Source organism: Esox lucius, chromosome 7, assembly GCF_011004845.1.
Source record: "Esox lucius isolate fEsoLuc1 chromosome 7, fEsoLuc1.pri, whole genome shotgun sequence".
Taxonomy (NCBI): Eukaryota; Metazoa; Chordata; class Actinopteri; order Esociformes; family Esocidae; genus Esox; species Esox lucius.
In genome coordinates this window covers 6,911,117-6,929,322 of record NC_047575.1, presented here as the reverse complement: position 1 = coordinate 6,929,322, position 18,206 = coordinate 6,911,117, and the positions used below count along the sequence as shown (strand labels likewise).

At 42.6% G+C, this 18,206-nt stretch overlaps 1 protein-coding gene across 1 annotated transcript in view; it reads right to left on the bottom strand.

Moving 5' to 3' along the window:
* Positions 1-210: 210 nt before the first annotated feature.
* The window catches only part of supt6h (SPT6 homolog, histone chaperone and transcription elongation factor), a 40,054-nt gene continuing 22,058 nt past the window's right edge, over positions 211-18,206 (bottom strand). The window contains exons 20-38 of the mRNA XM_010902987.5: positions 16,314-16,390; positions 16,085-16,220; positions 15,819-15,956; positions 15,066-15,233; positions 14,744-14,871; positions 12,871-13,078; positions 12,086-12,233; positions 11,107-11,249; positions 10,870-11,010; positions 10,569-10,764; positions 9,917-10,062; positions 9,726-9,818; positions 9,506-9,619; positions 9,180-9,304; positions 8,728-8,840; positions 6,281-6,355; positions 6,001-6,188; positions 3,419-3,657; positions 211-3,142 (exon numbers count right to left, since the gene is read on the bottom strand). Of these exons, the coding sequence (XP_010901289.2) occupies positions 2,956-3,142; positions 3,419-3,657; positions 6,001-6,188; positions 6,281-6,355; positions 8,728-8,840; positions 9,180-9,304; positions 9,506-9,619; positions 9,726-9,818; positions 9,917-10,062; positions 10,569-10,764; positions 10,870-11,010; positions 11,107-11,249; positions 12,086-12,233; positions 12,871-13,078; positions 14,744-14,871; positions 15,066-15,233; positions 15,819-15,956; positions 16,085-16,220; positions 16,314-16,390 (2,763 nt within the window). The 3' untranslated portion in view covers positions 211-2,955. The remainder of the gene's footprint in view (positions 3,143-3,418; positions 3,658-6,000; positions 6,189-6,280; positions 6,356-8,727; positions 8,841-9,179; positions 9,305-9,505; positions 9,620-9,725; positions 9,819-9,916; positions 10,063-10,568; positions 10,765-10,869; positions 11,011-11,106; positions 11,250-12,085; positions 12,234-12,870; positions 13,079-14,743; positions 14,872-15,065; positions 15,234-15,818; positions 15,957-16,084; positions 16,221-16,313; positions 16,391-18,206) is intronic.

The following is an 18,206-nucleotide window of genomic DNA, read 5'->3' as shown; positions in this document are numbered from 1 at the left end:
ATTGGAGGAAAGATTGACTTGAATTTAATATATTGTAAATTAGGCATACGTGTGAGGCATGCCTGTTTAGGATGCTCTGATGTCTGATAAAATATATATTTGATGTTATTTATTACATTTCAAAAAGCATATATGAAAATAAAAATAAACACTGACCCTACACAGCTACACAGCCACACAAAGCACAAAAAAACCACACTTGAGTTACTCTGGCATTAATGGATGCTTTATTGAAGAGAGAACATGGTTATCAGAAGTGTAAGACCAGAGATAAAATCCCGCCTTTCTCTCCCTCTTGCTTCTTCCACAGCTAACAACCACAGGCTTAGTGAGAGCAAAAGATTAAACAATGCAAATTAAAAACTCAGGTCCAGTTTCCCAGCCCTAAACAAAAACCTATACTCCCAGAATGTACCTACTCCCAGAATTAGCTTTGCTCACACTGGGCATTTCAAGTGACTGAAATCTCATTTTGACCCCATATCGGATTCCAAACAGATGTGTCCTGCATTATGAAAAGGGAAAAACCATAATAAAATCAGATTAGGTGACTTGTATCGGAACATATCCAATATCTTCATCCAAGTAATTTTTCCCTGTGCTGTGTATGTCGTCAGCACAAAAACAAGAACAGCAGTACAGAGGACAAGAGTTGGGAGTTTATAACTATGCCAACTACAAATCTCAATGAGAGGTCAAAACTTCACTGTCTGATCGCAAATTGGTCACTTTCAAATGCAGATTTGTTGTGCATTTGAAAGTGTCAGTATGCGATATGGAATACAGTCAGTATTTCAAATCGTTTTTCTAAAAATTAAAAGCGTTAAGGCCGGCAGTGTGAACAAAGCTTTTGTTTTTACCATATATGTTGGTTCAAGACTAATGTGAAATTATTAGTCAGATTACTGATGAGGATTCTCCACAGAACACGCCTTCAGCGGGGTAATAACCTTATAACCATTCTAACATGCAACCGTCAAAAATGAAGCCAGCATGCAACACACAGGTTTCTGTGTAACACAAGGCAGTGTCACTACAAATAAAATGGACCCAATCCTCTTTCTCAGACATATGAATCCTTAATGACATTTATCTGTAGATGAAACCAAAGTCTGAACAGCTATCTTATCTGGTTTATGCTGAGTTGATGGTATGCCCACTTGACACTTCCATTTAGGCCAGAAGCCATTACCCTTAGCTCCTAACCCATCTTTTCAGTCTGAATGGAAAAAAAATCTATAGATATAAGCTTCACATATCCTCTTAACCTAATACAGTTATTCACTCTTGACAAGGACATCACTGGGATACTGCCCAGGGAAGAAATGCAAATAAAACCTGCTATATGTAATGAAGCTATTAAATCATGATGACTCGTCAAGGATTCAAAGAACAATAAAGACTAAAGACAAGTTAATATATATAATTATACTTGAGCAAATATACAACTAATAGGCCTACGCTTCAACAAACTACCAAACAATGATTGAACCTTCTCACATTCACATGGAAGACAACAAGCTAAAACATCTAAAGTTGTCACAGCAAGAAAAAAAGATTCACCCTAGTCTCCTCATGACAAATCTGTCAACCATTACTTTGGTTCCTTTGTCCTGTTGTAATGGTATGAGTTTCCATGGCAACCGGGTTCATGGTCAGACTAGGGAACACCGGAACAAGCCTATAAGTACTACCCTCATGTCTTCTGAAGAGAAACGTTTATTATCCAGGGCTGTTCAGCTCTGTTCCTGGTGGGCTGAAACACATCTGGTTTTTATCCTCATCTAATCACACACTAATTCAGACCTAGGACACCAGGTGAGTTGAACTAAGTACCTGGAAAAAAAGAAAACAGTTCTAGCCCTCCTGGATCAGTTGCCCACCGCAGACAGACATGTAAAATCCATATTGCATTCTGCCGGTGTTAAAACATTCAGTTCAAGTACGAGATAGTGGTGACTGCAAAAAGGCTCAGTGGTAGAGTTTAGAAAAGGCCATGAACACATTTCTCCATCCTAATGTGTTTTCTTTTCATTCATTCCCACCACATTTACCCAATGTTTTAATCAGCGCATATTAGTTGGCAGCATTATGAGATCTCAATTCTAAATAGCACATTTTCTTTTTTATCAGCACCAGAGACTCTTAAGGTTGTTGCCAGGTGTGTTTGTGGGTTTGACAGACAATGTGAAGAGTGCAGAGTTAAGGTTCATACTGAAAACAGTGTCTTTATTCGTTTCAGTGGATCAATACAAAAAACGCAGACAAGCTTCCTGATTGGCTCGGCAAATAGCCCGCTCGGCTGCCTCCCGCCGTAACCCGCCTAATCGTCCAAGAAGAAGGGGCAGGGCTAATCGGCCAGAAGAGACATTACACAACAGCCTACCTGGTCAGGCCAACTACCCGCCAACCAATATGACCCTTTTGCCAGCACCTCCTAATAGTTTTTTTCTTCATATTGTTTTTTAAAATCAAAGAGGAAAAAAAAATACATAGCCTACCCCATTGCATGTTTTTAAAAGAAAAAAGGAGACATTTTGCCTGACAATTTCTCCATTAGGTCCATGTCCTATACTTAGTTTGTTTCAAATGTCTGATGTCTTTTGGTTTGACATTTTGCCCGTCAGACAACGTCAAATATACTTACTATATAAAATACTGGACAATGTGGCCGGCATCAAAATTAAAGGGATAGAGAGAGACAAAATGTGCCGGGACAGAAACATGGCTAGATACACAGTAGCTAGAAACAGATTCCAATGGGACACAAGAAGGTGAGGAGGGTTAGCTGGGATGAGGAGGTGGTGAGGATCTGAATGGCATGGGTCCAGTTTAGGGGGCCGGGCAGGCAGACGTGTGGATGGGCAGAAGGATGAGTTGATGAGATTGACGAGAATATATATATTCTAGGAAGGGTTGTAAAGGGGGGTGGGGTGCCTCCCCCCAACTCCTGTCCTATCGGTCCATCTCGTCTAGAAGGGGGGTGGCGTCTCCGGCGATGGACATGGGGGTGCTCTCGATCATGGGGCTGGGGGAAGGTCGTGGGGTCATCCTAGGGGTCTTCTTTTTCCTCTCTGCTTCCTTCTCCTGGAGCCACTGCTCAGCCATCTTTCCCCAGTCCACAGCTGTGCTGCCACTTGACCTGCAGGGGGAGACAGAGTACAGGAGCTGGGTTAGGTACAGGGCAGTGTGGATGTTGTAGTATTTTAAAGGGATGGGTTAGGTACAGGGCAGAGTGGATGTTGTAGTATTTTAAAGGGCTGGGTTAGGCACTCTTTCATGGTCTTCTCACACAGGTCTGTTGAGGTCCAGACAACAGCAATAACATGGCACAGACTCAACTCATGTTCGATGGCAACAAAATAAGGGCTCCCTGCATACACCCCCCCTCCCCCAAAATCCCCCAGTGTCTACTTACTTAGGCTGCTGGGGCGTACGTCCGCGGGAGGACGAAGAGGAGGAGGGGGTGTTGGACGAGTGTCCGTGGTGACTGCTGCTGCTGTGGCCTTGGTGGCTGCTCTGGGCGTGTCCGTGAGAAGACAAGGGGGTGGAGGAAGGGTACTGGGGTGTTCCTAGGGTCTGCTGGCTGGGCGTGGTGTACGAGTAGCTGGGGGTCATCATGGGCGTTGCCATCGGCTGCTGGGGTGTGGCAAACACCTGTGAACCAATCGGGTGATCAGTTGGTTGACTGACAGTGAGATGGAACATTCCACCTTCAATAACGTGGAACTGCACACTACAGCCTCATCTCTGGAAAAAGCATTTACAATCCAGCAGTCAGATTTTCAACTACTAAAACATTTACTTAAATACCTTAGGCTGATTCTAAATAAGCAGATCCAATGTTTGAAGTCCAAAAATCTACATTCAAATGACAACACAAATATAACTTAACTGTTTCATTACAGAAGTAATTCTACCTACAAATATCATGGGATTTTACCATGATCAATTCTCTTAACACATTGCTGTACATTTTTGAAAGAAACAAATCATGCATAGTACCAGTCAAATGCATGACACACCAACTCAATAAATAGTTCTTAATTTTTACTATTATTCACATTGTACAATGCTAGTTAAGACACCAAAAGTATGAAACTTATGGAATCAAGTAGGAACCAGAAAGTGTTTAACAGATCAAAATTCATTTCATATTGTACATTCTTCTGAGTAGCCACCATTTGCCTACTCTTTCTATTCTGGTTAGAGACAGTTTGTGCTGTTCTGTGAAGGGAGTAGAACACACCATTGTACAACATCTTCATATTCTTGGTATTTTTTGCATGGAATAGCCTTCATTTCTCAGAACAAGAATAGACTGAGGAGTTTCAGAAGGAAGTTCTTTGTTGTTGGCCTTGCCATGCTCCAGATACTCAACAAGGCCAGTTTTATTGCTTCTTTAAATCAGCCCAAGTTGTCAGCTGTGCTAACATAAAAGCAAAAACAGGGCTAAAAAATAACAGCATCCTGTCAACAACCAAATATCTGGGACGGTTCAAGACAGACTTTGGGACGATAAGCCAGAAAAATCTAAAATGAATTAATCAGTGGTTCAACACTAACATGTTTAAACACAAGGCTGATGAAATCATAACATTCATTACAAGCACTGCAACGCGTTCCTCGGGTAGTTGGCGGCGCATCATGAGAACACCATTCTCAAAATGCACAATTGATGCAAGCAGTCTTTTGTAATGAGACACATGGATATATAGACTAGATAATGACTTTCAAACTCTTGCAACCCTGCAGTTTTTGAAGTCTTCCACTTCCCCAATGTAACTGGAAGTGGCATAGGCTGAAGGGACCAAACGGACAACTCTTGATTTTGTAAGTAGGCGTGTAATAGCAATTTGGATAATTCTGTCACAAGTCCCGTTTTGCATGAATAGTAAGGGGAGGGATTGAAATTATTACTACTATGGAGCATTTGGACGATTTTAATACAGTTGGGAACGGCCATGTCAGTCATTTTCCGGAATGACGGCCTGTCTTTTAGACAATTAGCAAGATATCATTTCATTGACACAATAGGGGACTGCACATTCTTGATACATTTTGATAAATGTCTGTAAATTGTGCTTATTGCTAGCTAGTAAACTCCAATGAGGTCAGCACCGTAGTTCAGCTGTTTTGAAACAGCACCGCGCTTTTAGCTCAAGTGCAAAAGTTTACAGATGTTTTGAGGCAGTGCTATGTTTCTGAAAAAAATTGTTTGGTTTCATGTAGAACATACCCACTGATACAAAGCTCATTTGGCAAAATGTTTTTCAGAAGAACATAGGGAGACTTATTTCAATACACTGTGGCCTTCCCATTCCAGAATTTATCATAATTTCTAACGTTATATGCGTTGCTCCGTTCACTTTCATTTTAGCTGGAAGAGAATTCCTTTAAAAAATAATAATAAAATAATCAGAAAAAAGCCTCTAGGATCAAAGATATCTAACTTTTCCTTTAAGTGTTGCAAAAGACCTAAACGCATGTTGGCATGTTAAAATGTGTTTTTTATTTTTCACCCTCGAAGATTTCAGTTTGTTTTTCAATTGAATTGTTCATGTTATAGGTCACATGAAAGGTGGAAAAAGTTCTGACATGATTTATCTTTGTCTCATTCTTTTACATCACAAGAACCTGGCATTTGGGCAAACTTGGGGGTGTGTAAACTCTTTATATCCACTGTACATGAACAAATCCTCTTTTGCCACTGGCTGTTTTAATAGTTAATTGGCCATTCGTGAATTGATACAGTTAAACTAGACCTAGATCTCAGTTTGATTTCTCAGTATAAATGAAGAGAAAATCTAATATTTCACCACTAACCAGTCAAATATGACAGTTTGTTTCATGTTTGTACTGGCTTCATTAGCTTCAACAGACTTCATTAGCATCATCCACATGGGTGGTCTAGACTGGCAGTGGAGAAACGTTTTACAACAATATAACAAAGCCATTGACCCATTGGCCATATCATGCCGCAAACCCAGAAGAACTCACGTGATATGCTGAGGAGCTGCCTCCCCCACCCCCGCTGCTGCCCCCGGTGTAACCGTATTGGCTGGAACCCCACTGGGCGGGAGTGGTGCTGGCGTTCTGGCCCTGGCCCTGCCCTGTCACCGCGGCGATGGCGTTGAACATCTGTGAAGTCATGTTGCGCGGGAGAGCGTTGACAGCCCGGGTCAGATCTGAGGGACGGAGGGAACAGTCAGAAACACTGGAACTTGACCTTTGTATCATTACAAATTCTGAATTGCTGGTTTGTTTTTGTTCTTCTTACCTGCGATGTTAATATTAGCTGGCGTAGCATTGACAGAGGCAGGTGTTCGTGTTCGAGTACTGCTGGGTGTGATGCCTGCAGGGAATGGACGGACAACAAAACAGTTAAATATAACCAGAAGAATACCCCAGTACAGTAGTGAAGTCATTATCAAACTAACTATCCAAATTTTAGTCAGTTCTGTTTGCTTCCTGTTTCTTTGTACACATCATAGCTATTCTAGCCAATGGTCAGGCTGCTCTAGACAGATAAATATTAGATCTGGTTATCTCCAAAGGTCTCAATATTTCCTCTGTCATGTTTAAAGACTTGGCCCTGTCTGATCATTTCTGTGTCTTCGAATCACTGATCACCCCAGATGTTCAAGTAAACTCTGTTTCTGTTTAGAAAAGGTACATTAATGAGAGTACCAATGCTCAGCCATATCCATCTCTCGTATAATATGTGCCGTGTCAGTTGATGTACTATTTTAATGCCAAAATATTGAATGTCATGGATCGTGTTGCACCAGTAAAGGTAAAGAAAACTATGACCAAACAGAAAACACCATGGAGAACCACCATAATGGTAAGCACCCTGAACAGAGAATGTAGGAAAGTGGAACGTAAGTGGAGGAAAACTAAACTTCAAATCCACTATGACATCTATAAACAAAGCCTTGGTAGCTTCTATTATTTTGTTATGCAGGGCCAGACAGCAACATTATTCGGTTCAGGTCTTATCTAGATGGTCGGATTTACTTTATCACCATTGGCAATCATGAATCTGACAGGGTGGCTATGACATGCGGAATTCCACAGGGATCAGTTCTCAGACCTCTTCTGTTCAATCTATATGCTACCTCCTGGCCAAATTCTATAGAACAACAACATTAACTACCATAGCTATGCAGATGATACTCAAATGTGTATGGCTTTCAAACCGTATGACAACAGCTCAATAGACTTACTCTGTCACTGTATAAGGCACATAAATACCTGGATGAACCAAAATAAAACAGAGATTGTGTTTGGTAACAAAGGTAAGAAAACTACTATTAGTAAAGAGCTGGATTCTCAGGCCCCCTTCTCAAGATCTCTAGTATGGTTGACTACTAGGGGTGTAACGGTACACAGAAATCACGGTTTGGTACATAACGAAACTTTTAAGTCACCATCAGTACGACTAGGGTAAAGTGGAAAAAACATGCAAAACATAATATATTTACATTTATTTCAAAGTTATAAACTTTGCCCATTGCCACTGTAGTTAAAGCATGCAGTAGGTTGGATTTCTTTCAGTAAAAAATAACTATTAAAGCATTTTGCAATGACTCACCGGTCAGAAAGCGGTTACGCACCAATGCCTGATAGAGAATGATGCTCCGAATAATAATATGTAAAATAGAATAACCTGTTCCAAAAAGCGCTAACTGGTTTCAGGTCAGTTACAGAATATATTTTAAAGTGGTGTTTTTAGTCTATGAATTACTGAATGGTTTAGGTCCTAAAAACATTTCTGATATGTTTGAAGAATTTAAACCGAGCAGGGCTCTTAGATCCATGAATTCAGGTCAGCTAGTAGAACCCAGAGTCCAAACTAAACATGGCCAAGCTGTGTTTAGCAGCTATGCTGCTCAAAACTGGAATAAACTACCATAAGATCTTAGACATGCCCCAAACGTATCAATTGTTATAACCAGGTTAAAAACACTTCTCTTTTCATGCCCCAGTGACTCAGCGCTTAAACCTAACACTGTTTAGCCTTATAGCTTCTATAGGTTCCTCATGGAATATTTCCATTTTCTGATTCAATGCTTTATTACCTATTTTTTTTTCATTTTTCTGCAATGGAAGTGCTGGTGCTATCAGAGGAATAACCTCAGTGTAAATGCTACAATCTGCTGATGACGCATAATGCAAGTTCTTGTGCTGCAGTTTAGACATCGATGTAGGGTATTATCTCACAAAAGGACTGACAAGTTTAACCAAGTGCTGGAGCGTGAGGATTGAGATATTGGGGTGGTACAGTAAACAGTTATGTAAACTGTAATTCATTGAGGATGAATTTAAAATGCATGTACAGACATGGCATAAATGTCCTGCTGGAGAGAGCCGAGTAAGACATTGATGCAGAGATTCACACAAAGGGACTTACAGGTTCATCCTAGCGCTGGAATGCAAGGATTGATATACTGGGGTGGGGAGTCCCCCCCTGGGGAGGGGGGGGGGGGGGTTAGATAGTTGTAACAGTCTGACTTTTTTTTTCTACTGCATTTTTATATTTTTCTTTTCATTGTCAAGTACACTGAATTGCTTCAATGTATGAATTGTGCTATTCAATTAAACTTTCATGCTTGCTTGCTTGCTAATATGATTTCAAGCCAATGGTCAGGCTGCTCTAGACAGACTTATATGATTTCCAGACAGGTTGACTGGTGATCAGGCCAATGATCAGGCAGTATGTACCTGGAACCGGTTCCTGGAAATGGTCCTTGAACCAGCGGAACAGCCCGTTAACAGTAGGGAAGATCTGGGAGCGGTAGCGGTATCCGTCAGGACTGATGGTCACATACTCAATACTGAAGACAGTGCAGAGAATAGGACAGATTCAGATACAACACAACCAACACATCACCTCATTCAGACAAAAGACTAAAATCTCATTCACAAAGCACTATCAACACACAACACCTTATCCACATCACCTCAAGAACATAAAGGGATTAAGGTTATGGCTAGATAGAAGTCAGCTGTAGTCATGGTAACCCACTATTTATCTGTCATCAGGGTGCCTCATCACAGAGTTAGCCTAAGCTGTAATCGTGATAACTTGCTGTGGTTTGAATTAGGTTAAATTAGCTGTTGTCAGGGTAAATCCCCAGGGTTAGGGTTTGTTAGCTGAAGCCATGATTACACACCGTGGTTTTCCGCGAGGTTGGTACCCCAGGATGAACTTCCCCGGCAGGTCTTTACACGCTGACACAAAGTAGGGGATGAACGTAGGTTTCTCCTTTTTAGACCTGATCAACAGCTCCTCCATTTTCTACACAGATCAAGAGGGAAAAAAGGGGTAACAAAGTGGAGTCATTAAGAGGATTCTTGAAAGTCAGTAACTAGAGATAAATAAGGTTTTCTTTGCAAGTCCTGGTAAAACAAATGCTCTCGTGTAAGGTCAAAAGGAACTTGAACGATTAATATTCTGTGCCACTTCATGTGGCAGCATTCTCACATCCCTAACACATACCTTCCTGTCTCCACCGTTACAGTCCTGGAAGTACTTGTGTCCCAGGAGGTCGCGAGCAAATGCTGCCATTGGCTGAATATATCGAGCTGTGATCTCATCAAGATCCTCAAACTCCTGCAGAGATCGAGCAAGAAAGATGTTTTTAGATTGAAAATAAATTGATGCATGCAAATTTGCGAACCCGTGTTCAGGCAGACACACAAACCCACACACTCCTTACCTCAGTGTTGATCCATAGTGTGTGTCCCAGACTGAAGGCATTCTCCTTGCCCTCCTCTCGTACGTCCACATGCTGGTAGATACCATCAGCCACCTGAAACACAAACAGTTGGCCCATGAATAAACATGTTGTCCAAAACAGGCCTGCACGTCTATCCACCCGTTTAACCATGGAACATGTGGCCCAAATACCTTCCAGGTGACAGTGAGGTGGTTCACTCCTTTGCTGCTGGGCCGAATTATAGCGTCTCCTTGGTCCATGGACTCCATCATCTTCTCAGCCTGCTTGAAGTTGATGTTGTGGAAGGAGGGGTGGGCGATCACCCTCTTTATATAGGCTGGAGGGAAAGGAATGAGCAAAACAAGAAAGAGAAGCACAAGGTCACACTCATCCTTCGGAATTCTTGTTTTCAAGTCCCACCTTGAAAACCAACCGTTGTTTGAAAAGGCAAAATAAGGGACAATAAGGATTTTATCCTATTAAAACTGACACCTCAGGGCATCTCCCTGCCTAAACAACCTGCAACCCATTTGAACTTATTTTTGAAGGGGTTTGGTGATGTGTGACTACTTCAAGTGACAACACTCTTTCAGAGGAACGATTTCAAAGGGCATGACAACTTGACTGGGAACAGAGAGTTTTGCTCACCAATTACAAATAAGAAAGAAAAAAAACTAAGGCATGCTGTTGGTTTCAGGCCTAAGCCTCTCCAGGTGAAGTAATTGGTGCTGCAGTTTCTTCTTTGTAAGCTCTACAAATGTCTATTAGATGTCTATTTTAACTAACTGATCACAGTTTCTTCTTGGTAAACTATAGTATTGTCTTTCAGGTGTATATACTAACTAGTTCGCTGCTGTTTCTTCTTGAGCTCCTCGTCTGCCTTGATGTCTTCCGTCTCAGCATCAAAGTCGTAGTAGGTGTCTTTGGGAAGCTTCCACTCATTGTTCTTATCCATAAGGTCTGACGTCCGGCACGTCAGGTCCACGTTGAACTTCTCAATGTCGATCTTCATGATGCGACAGTGAACAGTCATTCCCACCTGAGGGAGATGACACTTGAGTACATGGGCTGGACTAACTCCAGAGACCTAGCTCTGAAGAGCTACAAGGGGTTGATGACAAATTTGTTTGAGACGGTGTCTCACCTTGACCCTCTCCTCAGGATGCTTGACCACCTTGTCACTGAGGAACTTGGTCGGGATGAAGCCCTGGACGCCGTTGTCCATCCGGGACCTCACGCCAATGGCCTGGCCCGGACACGACCCGCTGTCAAAATGATTCCACACCTAGAAAGGGGGAGGTGGAGGAAACAGGTGAAGTTGAAGGAGGATATAAAAAGAAAAAAAGATGAGAGGTTGAGGGGAGAGTTCAGGGGATCTCACCTCACTGAGTTCAGGGAAGTTATCCTGCTGACAGAAGGGGCACTGCCACAGCCCTGTGGCATCGTTCCTGATGGCCTGGTCGTAACTCTCCCCTTGGGGGCGCCGGTGAGCAATGCCCGTTACCACACTGGTGATCAGTTTACCTGGTGACAGAGGTGAGAGGAAGGAAACAGAGGAAAGACCACTAAGGCGTGAGTGTGCGAGCCGTGCCTAACGCATATAAAAGTTGTGTAGATGTGTGTGCTAAATATTGTTACGGTCAGTTTCAAGCTTTGAATGCTCGTTTACTTATCTCAAAATAATCAATACTCTTGGTTCTCTATGAAGCAGGGAGGCACTGATATATTGGTCAGCAACCAGTATCATAAATGTATATGTTTTCCAGCTTCATTGACAATACATTGCAGAAGAAGTTTAGCGGCATTTAGAATTGCCATTTGTACTGCATTTGCCTTCATTGCTCATCTATATATTGCACATCTTTGTCACATCTGTAACATACATTATACTTAATACAAGGACATTTTCTGCACACTTCTATTTGCACTTCTTGAGAAGCTTTTTTTGTAGACTATTAGGTGTAGTGGTTAGTACTGCTGTAAAGGAATTGGAAAACAAGTTTATTCTTTATATCACTGTAATACAATCCCAACTCATAACGACATTATTGAATTTAATTTAGATGTTTATTGTAATTAACAATATTCTTCTATTTAAGCTAGCAGAGCAATTCGGCTTCATTACAGAGGATGTTTAGCGGCGTAGTACAATGTGAGATGAGATGTGCGCTCTACTTGTAAAATAAAACAAGCAGTCAGTGAACCTTCAGCGACTGGCAGATCTTTTTCAACTCACTCATGTGAGGATTATCCCGATTTACGATTATGGAATTAGTCTCCAATTTCATAAGAGTATTGTCCATTGAGATTAGTACTAAAATCATCTATCGTCCCATCCCCAGTGTGTGTGCGTGCGTTACCTATGTAGAAGGTCTCCGGTGTCTCTTTGGTGAGCAGATTAAACACCTCCTCCGTGTTGGGAGATCTGTAAGGAACTCTAAGGTCCTTGTATCTGCAGCTCAGCTCAGCCCGGATATCATACAGTGTGATACCCTTGTTCCCATAGCCCTAGAAAAGACAGAAAGACAACGATTTATATACACTGCAGATAATGTTTTTACATGTGCTCCTTATGTGGCTATTTGCATTTAACCAAAACCTAAAAGTTCTTCTTGTTGTGCAAGAACAATTCTTTTTAGGCTGGGTATCAGTATAAGCATGTGACACATGAAGACACGTGATTGATTGGCCCAAATCACACCTGATTATTTACCAAGTTATTCAAACTCCTGATTCTAATAAAACCTTTCACTGGGTTGAATTAACTTGGGGGGGGGTAACCTTTTCATTCCTGAAGATTATATTTTCGATTACCACAAACTGACAAATGAACCAAGTACCAAATATTGGTGTCATTTACCCCACTCTATGATTCCCTCTATATACTACTACAACCCACAAAAAGTAAGAGATGGAATTAAGATGCTGATCTGTTGAGTGATATCAGTAGCGGCTCCTTATTTAATCTAGTGTTGGGAAATGTAAAGCAACAAATGATTCAATAAAGAAACCATTTATCTCATATGGTACAGGAGTCCTTTCTTTAGAACTGTGTGTTCATGTGTGTACAAAGAGGGAATTAAGGCTTGTTCCCATAGCTTTAGTGGAGAAAACACCAAGCATATCTTATGAAATGATTACTTACTTGTCTCTCCAGCTCCTCTGCGAACGCATCCAGGTCAAGGTCTTTGAGACGTTCTGGGTTTTCCAGGATCTCCTCCAGTGCTCCAGCCGGGTTGGCGTCTTCCGCGGACTCATCGTACTCCAGTGCATCTACCGCCATCTTCCTGGCCCACTCGTACGTCTCCGGGTGGACCCTGGACCCGTCCAGAACCTCGATGTAGGAGTCCGTACTGCCGATAGCGAGAGGTGAAAAAGCACCAATTAAACAAAAACAATATGATGACTTAAAACAAAACAATACCTAAAAGTAGATACTAAGCAGTGTGAAGAATATTTGCTTGTTTGACTTTTCCACATTATTACATATACAGCTCTGGAAAAAATTAAGAGACCACTCCTAATGTTTGTTAAATTAGCATCTCTACATAGTGTCTGTTAAATTCCAACACAGGCACACCTCATTTTACTTAATGAGGTACTGATTAGGTGATTACCTGAACCAAATCTAATGTAATGAGGAAAAGTATAAAAACCCCTGCTGTGGTCATCACTATCCTCCTGCAACAGGACCAGCTGGACGGCAAAAACAGTGCAAGTGACAAGAGTTAACAAAAAAGCTCTGAGTGAGGAAAACAAGGTTCACTTCTGGCTTTACTGGCAGGGAGATACAGTGAGCGTCAGGTTGGTTCCCTCCTGAAAATCTCAAAGACAGTGGTTCATAAGAACAAGGTCATGCAACAGACATTGGGGATAACAAAGCTACAGACTGGCAGAGGGCGAAAACGACTGTCCACTGACCGAGATGACCGTCAACTCTTTAGAATGTCACTCGACAACCGTAGGATGACATCAAGTGACCTACAAAAAGAATGGCAAACAGCAGCTGGGGTGAAGTGCACGGCGAGGACGGTTCAAAACAGGCTCCTAGGGGCTGGGCTGAAGTCGTGCAAAGCTAGAAAAAAGCCCTTCATCAATGAGAAGCAAAGAAGAGCCAAGCTGAAATTTGCAAAAGACCTAAAAGGATTGGACCGTAGAGGAATGGAGTAAGGTCATCTTCTCAGACAAGTACAATTTTCAGCTTTGCCCAACACCTGGTCATCAATGGTTAGACGGAGACCTGGAGAGGCCTACAAGCCACAGTGTCTCGCACCCACTGTGAAATTTGGTGGAGGATCGGTGATGATCTTGGGATGCTTCAGCAAGGCTGGAATCGGGCAGATTTGTCTTTGTGAAGGACACATGAATCAAGCCAAGTACACCGGCTTCCTTCTGCTCAGACAACTCTGAGAACTGTTTTTTCCAGCAGGAAAACAATGCTCCATGACACACAGCCAGGTCAATCAAGGTGTGGATGGAGGACCACTGGATCAAGACCCTGTCATGGCCAGCCCAATCTGAACCCCATTGAAAACCCCTGGAATTTGAGGAAGACGGATGGTCACAAGGCATCAAACAAAGCCATCCTACTTGAATTTTTGTGCCAGGAGTGGGATAAAGTCACCCAACAACAATGTGACAGACTAGGGGAGAGCATGCCACGACGCATGAAAGCTGTGATTACAAATCAGGGTTATTCCATCAAATATTGATGTTAAAACATTAGTATTTTGTTGTTGAAAAATAAAAATGAATGTGTTTTCTTTGCATTATTTGAGGTCTGAAAACAATGCATCTTTTTTTTGGTTGTTGTTATTTCCTACAAATAAATACTCTAAATAGTTTTTAGAATAAAAGAAAACTGTCCATTTTACTCAAACACATACCTATGAATAGTAAAACCAGATAATCTGATTATTTTGCAGTGGTCTCTATTTTTTCCAAAGCTGTATTTGCCAGATTTTGGAGTGCAGAAAGGACTTTTTAGTCACCCAAATCCACAGCAGACACGACCATACCTGTCCCCGAGCGAGGCGGTGTCTATCTTGATGAAACCAGCACAGTTAATGAAGACCTTGGGGCCCATGTGACACATAGTGACCAGCTGGGTCCGGTTCTCTAGACGTGTGTTGTTCTGTTTCAGAATCTTTGTGGGTGGGGAGACAGCACATCAAGGATACAGTAACACCAGAACATGGTCTAGTGCTGCGCTTACACACAGGCCAAAGGTCAAGAAAGACATCCGCATGACAGAGGAGGAATATATATGTCACAGACTAAACAGAGGCAGAGGAACAGTCGGACAGCGCAGGGAAAGACGGGACCGACAGCAACACAGACCTTGAGCAGGTGTGATCCCTTCCTCGGTCCCAGGCCACAGACAAACTGGACCAGGCTCTGCGTGTAGGGATGAGAGATAGCCCGGTTCACGTCCACCCCCACCTCGTTGACCCGGTTGATGAATTCACAGTACAGGGCATTCAGCAGGTCCTCCTTCACAACATGCTCCTGGGACCGGTAGAGGGGAGGGCGGGAGAAGGGGAGTTGGGAGAACAGAGCAAAAGTGTTTAAGCAGCCACAGCATGTCTGAGGAGAAACGGCTCACAGCAGCGGGAGCCTATCCTCAGTCCCTTGGATATGGTGGGAAAAACGGCAGGAAAACAGCAGCGCCTCAAGGCTGAGCTAGACCAAAGCGGTCACGGCACCGTAACGTGAGCTGCAGTTCAACAACTCGCAGTGATTAACCAGACGTGCTACACCGCAAGCAAAAGCGGCATGTCGGCAAAGCCAGCCAGATTTATGCATTCCTGGTCAGCGAGAGTTTCCATGAAGACGCACAAGAACAGAAATAAACCACATACTTAACGTCAATATTTCAGAAACCACATTAAAGTTGTTAAAGCCTAGTCTATATTTCAGCAGCAGGACCACATGTAAACAGTATCGCTTAGGTTGTAATTACTGAAAGACCAATATGTCAGATGGGCTGTTTGGAAGTTATTGGGCAAAACTTGAGTACATCCCCTTCTACAGGAACCGCTTCCCCTGTAGGAGGGAACGGAGGTCCTAATGGCATGTTATGCTGTGTCTCACCTGCAGAGGGTGCAGTTTGAGGCAGAGGATGTCCTCGTCTGTGCTGCAGACCTGAGCATACTCCACCAGGGGATCCTGGATCTTCCTGGCCACGGAAACAGCCTGACGCAGTAGCGGAGGGTAGTCCCTGAAGTCAGTCTGGAGCGGGTGGGAGGAGGAGCAGGAGAGAGAGACAAATGAGGAAAAAGAATGCGAACAGTGGTGGACAGTTGGAGCCATGTATTCATGTCGTGTTGGTTTCTTTCAGACGGACTGTGGGTGTGTACCTGTGACTTTGCACTGTTCATATAAAGCATGGCCAGTTCGTTGTCCACCAACTCCACTCCCACGGCGGGCAGAGAAGACTCCTGCTCCAACTCGCTGACCGTCCTCTTAATGTCCTCCATTATCATGTGGGCATCCCTGAACACACACGCAAATATAAGCCCTTTACCTCGTTATGTATCCAAAATGAAACCGCCACAATGCATCTCGGCGCTGCTGGAGAGGGCTCACCTGTTCTCCCCGGCGACAGCCACCACATGGGGCTTCTTGCTGATCAAGAACTTCTTCAGGGAGTCGATGTCCTGGAGCTGAACACAGCAAACATTGAAAACGCCTTCGCACATTCACCACAGCAATCAAAAACATGAACCACAACCCAAAGACCAACAAAAACTGGTGCAGACTCCAATACGTCCAGGAATTAACAGCACTTCCAAAGTAAGTCTTAATGCCTCTGCACTCGCGATACCACTGCACTCGCGATACCACTGCACTCGCGATACCACTGCACTCGCGATACCACTGCACTCGCGATACCACTGCACTCGCGATACCACTGCACTCGCGATACCACTGCACTCGCGATACCACTGCACTCGCGATACCACTGCACTGAGAAAATTAGGCTGCTTACGATTTAAAAAGCAAGATGGCAGGAAGAGAGGAGAGGCTGTACAGGGTTTAACATCAACAATGGCCCGCTGGCCCAGGGGCAAAAAGTCCTAACATCAGGCCAGTAGACAAAGACGGATGGTCCAGTGCTTAATTTCCCCATTTAAATTAATTAGTGGTGAACCGATACCAGTATCAGGCCGATACTGGGCTCGGGTACTTGTACTCATAGAAATATGCCGACACCACGCACTGATACCACGTCATGGGAACATTAAGTGAAACTCTATGGTGGTGTTGCCACTGGACGCATAAGTGCAGATTACAGAACTCAGATTGGTAGAGTGGGAAGACGGAGATGTCAGCAATGACACAAGTACAGTGCAAGCTCTGCTATTGTCAAGAGGAGGAAAGGAAAAACACAGATTTAACAAAAGCAATTTAAGAGAAAAGTAACTGGCTGTGTCTGGGTGTACACACACACACACACACACACACACACATGTTTGTGTTGAACTGTCAGCAAGTGGCTGTCACATTCATATAAAAGTAGCCATCGTCTGAGCGACAACTCAAGGTAAGAAACTTTCACAACATGATAGCCACAATGGATTAGCACCATGCAGGCAAGTTAGATATTCGGCAGCAACACTAAGACCTTCGGTTTTCGTACTTTGCCTTCAAAATAAAGGTCTGCGGTGAAATGTTATACATTTGGCAGCAACAATAAGACATAATATAATTATATTTTGCCTTCAAAATAAAAGCCTGAGATGGGTTATGTGTATTAAACGTCGGGTAAAATATAAATTAAAATAAATGACTATTTAAATAATACATTATATAATAATAATATTATACATAGGAGCACATTCAGAAATGGTTAAGTTGAAAAGGAAGAGAAACTGATGTAAATGGCTGATGTTGTTAAAAAACATGTTTGTAGCATCACACAGAAAAATAACGTTTTGTGAGAACTGGTGGTGTGGATATAAGTTTCAAGAGCCTTGCAACAGTATGATTCTGAGGATGTGGTGATAAATTGTTCTGTGTGTGGCTAGTATGTTAAAAATAAAGGCAGAAACAACCAGTTTGTAATTTGAAATAAAAAGTTGGTATTCAACAAAATACCTTCTCAATAAAATGTACTGAATTTAATGTATATATATATCACACGAAAAGGAAATAAGCTTGGCTGGTGGATTTATTGTCCAAAAATATGCGTGGCTGGTGAATCTACCAGTCCCCTTGGCAGGTGAGCCAAAAAGTTTACATTTCGGACACTGTAAGCCAGTATTGGGACCGATTGGGACACACTAACTTGTCATAAAATTACATCTCAACATATGATAATTTTGTCATGCATTTACATCATGGTAAGCTTGAATACTTAGCTAAACACCACTAAGCATTGTGTCAAACTGACTAACATTTCTTATGAATTTTACTTCCACCACAAATAGCATCCGTGAACTGTATGGCTTTTGCCACTGGCCGTTTTAATAGCTTATT